Source organism: Branchiostoma belcheri, unplaced genomic scaffold, assembly GCF_001625305.1.
Source record: "Branchiostoma belcheri isolate BF01 breed outbred unplaced genomic scaffold, Haploidv18h27 scaffold73, whole genome shotgun sequence".
NCBI lineage: Eukaryota > Metazoa > Chordata > Leptocardii > Amphioxiformes > Branchiostomatidae > Branchiostoma > Branchiostoma belcheri.
Window position 1 is genome coordinate 1281671 of NW_017804387.1, and position 11528 is coordinate 1293198.

Below are 11528 nucleotides of genomic sequence, written 5' to 3' on the forward strand. Positions count from 1 at the left end.
ATTAAGCAAGAATACGTCACCTAATTTAGCCTCCAAATCAGGAATCTAGGCGGTTTTTCTTCGCTAATCATGAGCTATTTCTGGTTTTGTATCAGTTTGTATTGTGGTGGGTTTCTAAACGTCTTTACGCTAGATGACTGTTAAAACTCCGGTACAATCAGGACTAGTGTACAATCGGAAAACAGCACAGGATAAGCCAAAGGGCTCGCCAAGCAAGAAGCCTGCCTGCGGAGGCTATAAATGTTTTGGGCGGTCCCGAAGTTTCGGCTAGTCAGTCTTACTCTCGACATCGGTAGGGTACGTGGTTTCAGGTAAGTCTGTTTCCCTTCGTAATTCTGAAGCAACTTTATGTGTGAATCACGGGTTTTCTTAAACAATATCCAAGCAAATTTAGGCAAGGTAAGGTACTCTCAACTTGGCTGGATAGGTATACGGCCCGGCCAACTTAATAATGCCGTCCCCCCGAAAAGATTCGCTTGGAGATGACTTTAGTACACGCCTGTGTGCCGTCTGTTGACAGGTTGTTTGTAAAAAAGTTCCCTATTTGTGTTTGGCATGCCATGGGGGTTATTTTGTTCATACTATATCAATGTGAGTACGGATGTACCCTGTTGGTGGCCTCTTTAAAAACCAGTCCATCCACATGCCATCTCATGAGTAGGGGAACGCCATTACTCACAGGTTAGGATACCATTTCAATCTCACGAACATGCAAATTAGGCTTATGCAAATACGACGTATAGCACACAGGTCGCACAACAGGTTAGCATGGTAAGGCCACATCGCTTTAATTTTATGGATGACATCCGCTCGCGCATTGATTTTCGCCCGTTCACCGAGGCGCTGGCCTGGCTCTAGGCCTGGGTAGTCCATGGTAGTTAGCGGTAGTACGAGCTAGCCGGGCACCCAGGCTACCGAAGGCCCGGGCGAAGCTCCACGACTGAAGATCTCAGTACATACGTACAGTGCAGATTAAAAAATTTCGCAAAAAAGCCCGCATGTGCCGGCTTATCGTATACATGTATGTCGCTACAGTATGTACTGCCGCAAATTCACAGTACCAGCTTTGTATTCCTGTGGCCATGTTGATTTGATTATATGGATGACATCCGCGCGCGCATGAATTTTCGGCCGTTTCCAATTTGGCCAAAAAAAAAAGTTTTCAACCATACTGTAAATCGTACAAAACAGTTGCAAAATGAGCAAAAATATACCATAAGTTACAAAAAAAATTAATAAAAACTAGAAAGGCCGACATTTGCTTGGGAGCAAATACAGCATATTTCAGTCCATCTCCCTCCCACGCAAAAGTGGACTATTCCAAACTTACCCCAGTGCAAAACTGGCAAAGGTTCTCAAATAAATGAATTAAATAGTAGCTATATGAGAACAAAGATGCAACAACAAGTACTTTGAATCTCGAAAGCTTTACTAATCTTATGACAGGTATGCAAAAACTAACAATGATGAGATTTGATACATTTTGAAGGTCTTAGGCACATAAAATTGAATGTGTGGGTCATTACGCACCACTTGTGCAATGTGACCTCAGGTAACCTGCAATGGAACACGTGTTCCATGGATGGAACCGGCCATTCTTTAGATAGAACATGGAACGGGTACAGCACTTTTGGCCCTTTTTTTGGCTGAAAATAGCCATTTAAGTCCCCCAAATGAGTCATTTGGAAGTGGTGTATGCCAAATATGTGACTACTATTCTGTAGACACACGTTCAGGGTACCCTTATACCGAATGTCATATCATTTGGTTGTAATACCAGGGCTCAGGATCCAAAAATCCATTTTTTTGTCGAAAAATGCCCCAAAAAACCTTCATAAAAACTTTTCAAAGGCATGTTTCAAAAAAATGAAAAAAACGTCTGGGGGTATTTGCCCACTCTACCTCCATGCCAAATTTCAGGTCATTTGGCTGAATGATGGCTGAGTTGAATCCCTTTGACTGTTTGGCAGGAGGAGAAGGAGGAGGAGGAGAAGGAGGAGAAGGAGAAACATGAGGGAACACAATATATTTCATCCATGCCATGGTATGGACTGAAATATAACTATACCAATGTCGTAGCCTGCGAAAATCAAACGAAAAAAGACGAAATTGTAAAGAAATGAATTTGAAGACTAGATTATTCGCCAAACCATATTCTGTGCCATTTGCTCAACCCTCATGACCACGTAGATTTCATAATGAAAATAACTTTTTTTTTTGCAAAACTTTTTTTTATTCGCACGCGCGCATCAGTTTTGGGGCTCCCGGAGGATGTCATCCATATAATCAAATCAACATGGCCTTAGTAGCATTTTTATCTTTGGCTGGAATTTTTTTTATTCGCCCGCGCGCACTAATTTGGGGGTTTTCAGAGGATGTCATCCATAAATTAAGGAGGTGTGGCCTAAGGAAAACTCAGGTATCATTCTGCAGTTCTCCGGTAGGTCACTAGGTGGCACTATTGCACTGCAACAGACAGTCAGTACATTCTGGGAGCAATGTGCATATTATAAATCAAAGTCCACCTATTTGAGGCAGGTCATATTGAAGTTAGTCCTCACTGTTTTGATGTCACTTAGATGTAAAAAAAATCTGGAATCTTTTTTCAGGTGCTCTCATCTGTTTTGTGGTGTCCGTAGGATGTCATGCAGGTATATAGGTCAGCAGAGCATGGGATTCCAATTTGAATGTGCGACTTTTCATAATTTTTTTTTTATTTCACTCCATAGGTGCAACATGTGTGGCATATGGGCGATATTCGGCAGTGATGAGGATGTGTCCAAGCAGTGCGTCAGCGCGCTCAGGATCGGACACCGCGGGCCAGACTGTTTCCGTCTGGAGAACATCAACCACTTCAAGAACTGCTGCTTCGGCTTCCACCGATTGGCCATCGTGGGTGACACCTATGGCATGCAGCCAATGAGAGTCCACAGATATCCCCATATATGGTTGTGCTGCAACGGAGAAATCTACAACTACAGAAGGGTAAGATCAATGTTAGATTTGTAATAGTCTGTACTTTTTATTTGTAATGTCACTTTCTAACTTAACTTAATTTTAACTCATTTTTGCTTGTCTGTGCGTACGCAAATGTATGTGTGCGTGCGTGTCTAGATCTCCGTGTGTGTACGTGTGCTAGTTTGTGTCTATGTTTGTGTGTGTTTGTTACCTTCGCCAAGAAGGTTATGTTTTCAGAGGCGTTCGTGTGTGTGTGTTTGTGTAAACACGATAACTTGAGAAGGCTTAAATGGATTGTCTTGACACTTGGTAGGTGGGTAGGTCTTGATGAGACCTGAAAATGATTAGATTTTGGGCCCCCTGGCGGCTTGTTACGGTACTGCAGCTGAACTTCCGGTATTGATATCTCATGAGGCCATGTTGATTTGATTATATGGATGACTCCGGGAGCCCTAAGACTGATGCGCGCGTGCGAATAAAAAAAAGTTTTGCAAAAAAAAAAGTTCTTTTCATTATGAAATCTACGTGGTCATGAGGGTTGAGCAAATGGCACAGAATATGGTTGGGCGATTAATCTAGTCTTCAAATTCATTTCTTTACAATTTCGTCTTTTTTTGTTTGATTTTGGCATTCTACGACATTGGTATAGTTTTTATTAATTTTTTTTGTAACTTATGGTATATTTTTGCTCATTTTGCAACTGTTTTGTACGATTTACAGTATGGTTGAAAACTTTTTTTTTTTGAAATGGCCGAAAATTCATGCGCGCGAGGATGTCATCCATATAATCAAATCAACATGGCCTGATCTAGACATGCTAGGGTGATGAAATTTGGATGGTAGGGATGGTTGTGCTGGGGAAGAAGTGACATGAGTTTGGGCCCCCTAGCGGCTTGCTCTGGAACTTCAGGGCTATATGTTTGAATATATTCAAAAGAGGATAACTCAAGAACTTGTTCACGGATCGTCGTGATTTTTGGTATGCAGGTAGCTTACGTGATGCTTAATATAATTATCTGTAATATGTGCAATATAATTATGTGTAATTAGTGACAATTATGCAAATATGGATGTAATTTGCATAATTTATGGGAAAATTCTATAAATAAGCTGCATTCCATCATAGGACTATTGAAGCTTGTGACATAAGTAATTGTGAACGAGATAAACACAGGCAGATATTGATTATGTATTTGAAGACTTAATTTGCATAATTAATGAGAAAATGTTATAATTACTCACTACTGTTGTAATGATAACTGCCTGGAAGTTCATACTTATGGTATTTGAAAGTTCAGTGAAGGTGAACATCATTAAACATAATGTATTCAAATTAGGACCTCATTTGCATAATTCATGAGGAAATGCTAGAATTGGAATTGTTTGTTAATTATAAGACTGTCTTTTGGTTGAGAATATGATAATATAATTCATGAAAATGAGGATCCTATTTTCACAATCAGGGGGAATGATTTACAAATTGTCATCCACAAAGATTAACATCATTTGGCGAAGGTATGAGATCGGGGAACTCTAGTTTATGTCTGTATGCGTTCCTGCAATTCCAAATTGAACACAACACTGCCATACATCCCAGTGCTGCCGTGTGTGTGTCAACTGAACAACAGAATTGGTATGGGTTGAAGTCTGTCATCTTTGGTCAATTTAATTATCAACAATGTTGCAGGTGACAGAGCAGTTTGGGTTCAACAATGAGACAGGCTGTGACGGTGAAGCCATCATCAGCCTCTACATGCACGGTGGGATCGAGTTCGCTACCAAACACCTGGATGGAGTCTTCGCTTTTATCCTCTTGGACACACAGGAGAAGAGGGTGTGTATTTTTTTCCTCCATAAAACAAATGGAGGTAAAATGAAAGTATTGTTTTTGGTCGGTCAGTGTGTGTGTCTGTGTGTATGTGTCTGTTTCCGCAAGTGCGTAGTCACCATAACTTCAGAAAGCATTTGTGGATTGTGGTGATAATTAAAGTGTCAGGAGATTAGAACTTCATTTGCATCTTTCATGAGGAAATTCTGCAATTCTTGTGTGTGACATGTGTAACTTAGTTAAAGGTTAACATCACGGTACATTTATTATGTTTATGCAGAGGTTATTGACTGTTGAAATGTTGAAATGGAACATTGCATTGGAATAGGACTTTCATGAGTATGGGTCTGAGTATGCAGTTTGGGTCAAGAAAACCATAAAATTGATTATGCTAATTACAACCTTACTTCTATAATCAATGAGACAAATGAAAATGGGGTCTTATGGGGTTATGGGGTCTTCAAATTCTTGTTCTAGGCTTGTTTTCCTTGAGGTTTTTGTTTTAACGGCAAATAGAAATTGTATTCGAAGCAATGTTATGCACAGTATTGTAGAATACACAATCTTCATGTAGGTGACATCCTATGGATGCCCATTGACGTGACATGACGCTTGAGTGCAAAAGGAAAGCTTTAAATTCAGGTGGCAAAAATTATTACAGTAAACAAAAAAATCCACATACACCTTTATACCTATACACGAGTCGTTGCAGTTAGATATTATTTCAGTGTTTTCTTTTTCAGTGTGACTTTGTACAAAATCCAGAAATACGGCCATCCTTAATGTTGCAAATATTTCTGTCGCTCCCAGGTCTACCTTGGGCGAGATACATACGGGGTGCGTCCCATGTTCCGTCTGCTGAAGGATGATGGCTTTCTGGCCGTCTGCTCGGAGGCTAAGGGTGAGTCTGTAAGAAAAATGTTATAGGGTGGAGAGTTGGTAGTCTATGTGACACAAACTCTTACCATTTGAAACATAGACAAGAAATCTTTGTAGACTTCCAGGAAGTATGCAACCATCGGCCTGCTGAATTCCCTCATGTCGACCAATTCCTATTGGCTTCCGTTCGGATTCTGAGACCTTCACATTCACCTCACTTCCTTTGATCTCCTGTCATTCTGTCTGTCAATCTTTCTCCTACCCATGTGCGCTGTCAACCTACTCTTTCCTCACAGGCACAAATCCAGAGCTCGGTCCCCCAAAACAATACTTTCGTACCTAGGAGTGCTAAGTGATAAAGAAATAACTGAATATCCTTTTTTGAGAATAGGGTTGATGGGATTGAGCCATGATGATGACGACAACAAAGTTGACATTGAACCGTTTCCGCCGGGTCACTTCGAGGCGTACGACCTCAGTCCCAACGGCAAGGTCACCCTGAGGGAACGTGCCAGGTTCCACAAGATTGGAGACATGCCCAAGTACGACGCTCTCGTCAAGCCACTGGGTACGTTTCAACTTTATAGTTTTTTTCAGTCTATGTCATAGGTATGTATTGAGTATTGTTTTATTTCATCTTCATTTTTCTCCCTTTTTGGCCATTTCTTTAAATGAATTCAGCTTTTTTATTTTGTGGTCAAATGACCTAAAGGTTGGTATAGAAGGTGGCCAAAGCACAGTGATATTTTTTCCAGTTTTTAGATACAAGCTTTTAGACTTTTCCCATTCTGGACATGTGACGAATTTTGAATGGTAGCCAGGTCTTATTTACTGAAATATAATAAATCTACCAGATCATAAGTCATGTTGTTACATCAAGCATCGTTTTTTAAGCTTTTGTCTGCATTGATTAACGTTGCTGTTGTGTTCTAGAAAAGGAAGACATTTGTTCCAACATCCGAGTTCTCCTGGAAGGAGCTGTGAAGAAGCGACTGCTCGGAAGCCGTAGGATCGGGTGTCTGCTATCAGGTAGGCAACCAATCATCACATGTATTTGTAAATACTAAGTTAGAACTCCTAAGAAACCTGTCTACTGTACCAGCATTTTTTAGTATATACTGTTTTTTTACACTTTTAGAGAAGCTGTAATTACCTTCGCCAAGAAGGTTATGTTTTCAGTAGCGTTTGTCCGTCTGTCTGTCTGTTTGTTTGTCTGTCTGTCGGTTTGTCTCCTGATTGTTTGTGAACAGCATAACTCAAAAATCTTAATATGCGTTGTCATGAAACTTGGTAGGTAAGTAGATCCTGATAAGATCTAGAAATTAGTAGATTTGGGCCCCTGGCGGCTTTTGTTGGTACTGCAGCAGAACTTCCGATTTGATATGATCTGGACACGCTAGGGTCACCAATTTTGGATGGTAGAAAGAAGTGACATGAGTTTGGGCCCCTTAGTGGCTTGTTTTGTAATTGCAGGGGCGCTTTTTTTAATCTTCAAAGGAGGATAACTCAAGAACCGGTTGACGGATTGTCATGATTTTTGGTATGTAGGTAACTGAAGTGATGCTTGAGATACTAGTAATAAGATGACAATTATGCAAATCAGGAGCTAATTTGCACAATTATTGAGAAAATTTTATAAATCTGCTTCGTTCGATAACGGTGCACACACCGATTCCATGGTAGTGCGCCGTAAAAAAAGTGACGTTGGAACAATAGCAATCGGCACCTTTGCAATCGGAAAATTCACCCAGATGTACTCAAAATTACTCAGATGTACTTAAAAAAACAGATTCCCATCTGGCCAGTGCTTTTTCACCCATTCTGAAATCTGGTACCTAGCATGCTGTTGTGAACAAAAGCTACAAAGGCTAAGATGAACACATAGCTTTACATAGTATCCAATTATATTTGATTATATTTGATTAATCAGTGGTTCACCGCTGATATTTTTACTTCAATTTAGATTTCACTAAGCGCTAAACTCCACATTTTTATGTGTCGTCTCTTTGCCAGGTGGTCTGGACTCCAGTTTAACCTCCGCACTCCTAGTGAAACATGCTAAGAAATCTGGAATCATCTACCCTGTCCAGACGTATGCCATCGGGATGAAGGGCAGTCCTGATGTAGAGGCTGCAAGGACGGTAGGGATTGGAATTTGTATTTATTGGCAATGAAAAAAATCATTACAAGGGTCAGCACAGGCAGAATTCTCGGCTGGCACTAATGCTTGTAAAAAATTAATCGGACATAGACAATGCCATTAACGCAGGTACCAACTTTGATCCTGGTATGTATCCTCCGGTACGGTATCTGAAATACTTGATTTGGAGCGTTCAGATCGGGCCACTTGAAACCGGCTTCGGCGTAAACCAGATGTAAAGCGTTTTCACTGACTCCGTCTGAACAGGCCCTGAACGCTACAAATCACATCGAAAGTGCCTCGATCCTAAACCACTTCCGGAGGTAGTTTCGACCCGGTTTTCCCGCATCGCGATTTGCGTCTGAACGCAATGTGATTCCAATGTGACTTCACCTGGTCATGGGTTACGGGGTATATTTTTACAGTGTATATTTTCCAGGTTGCGAAGTACATCGGTAGTGAGCACCATGAAGTGTCCTTCACTCCAGAGGAGGGGATCCAGGCCATCGAAGACGTCATCTACAGTCTGGAGAGCTATGACGTCATCACCATCCGGGGATCTGTAGGTCAGTAGTACTGCAGCTCGCACTTGCCCATGATCCTGATTGGTTTTTAAAAATACACATAGGAGTGCCATAATTTCTCATTGGTGACATGTAGTTAATGTTCTTGTTTTGAGCTGGCTGCTGGGATAGATCACCTAGACTTGTAAAAGTAATACTGCAGCTCTTCCTTGTCACTTATTCTAAGCGGCTAAAATAGGAGTGTCATATCAGGGGTGCCAAAGAATTCATCTATTAGTGTCTATACAGTGCCATTGCAAAGTAATGGACTCAAGTTTGAATCTGCGCAACTTTAAAACCGCTCATCGCTATCAAAAATTTAAAAAGTATCATTCATCACTTGTACTTCAAGTTTCTATACTAAAAGTGAAAAATTTTGATACTTGAAAAATTGGCCCAAGTACACCCTGATCTTGGAATAGACGAACAACGTTACATTTGTAGAATGTTTAAAATTCCCGTGACTAAGAGGCACTGGTCATCAAGAGTCTGGGCCCTGACCAGCAGAAGTGTTGCTAGAGGCATTATATTTAGCCAGGCAACACTACGATTTATGGAGGTAAATGTTGTCCATCTGTTTTAGCTATGTACCTGGTGTGTCAGTACATCCGCACCAAGACAGACTCTGTCGTCATTTTCTCCGGGGAGGGATCTGACGAACTCGCTCAAGGATACATCTACTTCAACAAGGCGGGTGTATATTTTATCTGCCTATTTTTCCGCCGACGTTACAGTTTTTAAGGAGAGGGATGGGAACCATGCCCAAGAAACAGTGGACTAACAACCCACCTCCCCTACGACTTAAAAAGGATATGGGACTAATAGTATTAATCTTTACCTTGCTGTTTTTCCGGCATTGTGCCTTCTATATAATTGTTTTGGGTATCTTAAAAAATTATGCATAGATTGTAATAGATGTAACTAAGTGTTCCACGACTTCATGCCTTCGCCAAATAATGTTAACCTTGACGAATGTTGACGAATTATAAAGTTTTTCAATGATTATAAAAAACCTACGTCACTAGCCCCTAGCCCAATCCGCCAGGGGGCCAAAGTCTAATACTTTCGAGATCTCATTAAAAAAATCTTTGCCTTATATTGTACCTGCATTTGCTGTGCACATGTAAACTTTGACTTAACCTGACTCTACGTCTGTCCAAAAATGCATTTATCTATCTTCAATGGTTAAAACAAATTATTTTTACGTGCTTTTGAATGTATATCGACTTCTGCAGCTTAGATATGACCTGTTAATGAAGTTTTCTACTCACATCTATAGGCTCCTTCTGCAGAGGAGGCGGATGTGGAGAGCCGGCGGCTGCTAGCAGACCTCTACATGTATGACGTCCTGAGGGGGGACAGAATGGCAAGTGCTCATGGGTAAGCCAGAAGTCACAATTGATCAATAAAAATAACTTTATCCATCTTTTACTCTTATTTTTCGAGGAGTTCGAGGATTTCAAACTTCACGGGAGTTTGGAATCTCTGATTTGAATTCTTGTTCCAGCCTGGAGCTGCGTGTGCCCTTCCTGGACCACATGTTCACCGGTTACTACCTGTCCCTACCGGCCGAGGTGAGACGAGCCAAGGACGGGATCGAGAAGTACCCCCTCCGCAAGGCGTTTGACGGAACGGGCCTCCTGCCCGATGAGATCTTGTGGCGCCCGAAGGAGGGATTCAGCGACGGCGTGTCGTCTTTGAAGAAATCGTGGTACGAAACCCTCCAGGAATATGTGGAAGAGCAGGTGACTAAAGCTTGACAAATTTGATGTCTTTTATTCATTGTCTGTATGGCATTGCTAGAGCTAGAAGAAATGGTTAGCCTGGAATCAAACCCCTGTGCCCATGACCTCTTTATGTAACATGTTTTAAAGGTCATTCTCAATTGCCATGGACATATATGGATAAAACCTCTTGAATTTTAATGTAGGTTATATTACCTACCCACATTACCAACTTCGCTTCCGGCTATGCCTATGAGATACAAATGCGCAAGAGTTTTTTTAGTTGTTTCTGAAATAATTTAAAAATTTCTTAAGAAGTCGGAAACAAACTGCTTTGAACATAAAACATACCTGTATGGTATTGATACATTTGAAACCCGTAAAGCGATAACCCGGTTAAGAATCATCAGTTATAAATGGAATGTGGAAACAGAAAGATGCTACAGTGTAGCCTTTATGGAAGATTTTGCTCATTTTGCCCAAACAAAAGATGTGGAGTTTGATGTAACAAGCTATTTACATTTCTCAAATCAAGTACAACAGATTTCAAGAGACTGGATGCTACAGACAGATTTGAATAATATCTTTGAATGCAATAACCCGCACAATGCAAAAATAGGTGAATATATGAAATCCTGCTTTGTTATTGAAAAAAGTTGTCGCCATACTTTGCACGACAATTGTCGTGCAATAAAATTCTCCTTTGTAAACCACCTTTTGTCTGCGAGATATTTGCCGATTAAACTATAAATTCATTTAGGTGTTATTCATTAATTCATGTCTTTACCTCACAGATCAATGATCAGATGATGGAAGACGCCCCCAAGACCTTCCCGTTTAACCCTCCACGTACCAAGGAGGCTTACTACTTCCGCCAGATCTTCGAGAAACACTTCCCCAGCAAGTCCAAGTGGATCCCTTACTACTGGATGTCACGGTGGAGCAAGAGCGACGACCCCTCCGCTCGCACACTCAAACACTACAAGCCGTACTCGGCTTATTCAGTCTAAGAGACACCTAGCCGTTTTTGCATAATCAGAGGGAATAATATTTAACTCGCCAGCCATAAAGTTAACATCATTTGGCATGAGGTCTTGAAACTCTAACTGTACTATGTTTAGTAAAATGTTGTTTGGCGTTTAAGGTAAGATTTTATTTGGTGTGTTATTTAGGGACATGGGGCACCAGTCTTCTTAGTGTGTTATCTATACTATATATATATGTAGAGAGAGAGAGAGAGAGAGAGAGAGAGAGAGAGAGAAATAATGCACCATTCAGAAAATAGGCTCCGGCACATAGATAAACAAACGCAGTGATCTTATAATGTCATATCGCTTAGTGTACGAAATAAAGAGCTGTCAGTTTCTTTCTGCTATGCCAACATCTGAATCCTCTTACGCTGTTGAGAAAATAATCTTCCTCAAATAAACAGATAG

General features: G+C 40.8%; 1 protein-coding gene across 1 annotated transcript; it reads left to right on the forward strand.

Annotated features, from left to right (window-relative positions):
- Positions 1-2725: 2725 nt before the first annotated feature.
- On the forward strand, positions 2726-11127 carry LOC109485196 (asparagine synthetase [glutamine-hydrolyzing]-like). Its single transcript, XM_019788646.1, has 10 exons — positions 2726-2985; positions 4646-4792; positions 5597-5687; positions 6057-6251; positions 7640-7806; positions 8245-8371; positions 8952-9058; positions 9648-9748; positions 9876-10113; positions 10887-11127. Exons 1-10 carry the CDS (start codon positions 2737-2739, stop codon positions 11100-11102), a joined length of 1638 nt encoding a protein of 545 aa, XP_019644205.1. The 5' UTR covers positions 2726-2736; the 3' UTR covers positions 11103-11127.
- Positions 11128-11528: the final 401 nt, after the last annotated feature.

What these genes read in the sequence shown, in the direction of transcription:
- LOC109485196 (XM_019788646.1), top strand. Translation starts at nt 2,737, where the DNA reads ATGTGTGGCATATGGGCGATATTCGGCAGTGATGAGGATGTGTCCAAG. An exon ending in AAATCTACAACTACAGAAGG is followed by an intron (nt 2,986 to 4,645) that starts GTAAGATCAATG and finishes ACAATGTTGCAG; the next exon opens with GTGACAGAGCAGTTTGGGTT. An exon ending in CGTCTGCTCGGAGGCTAAGG is followed by an intron (nt 5,688 to 6,056) that starts GTGAGTCTGTAA and finishes TTTTGAGAATAG; the next exon opens with GGTTGATGGGATTGAGCCAT.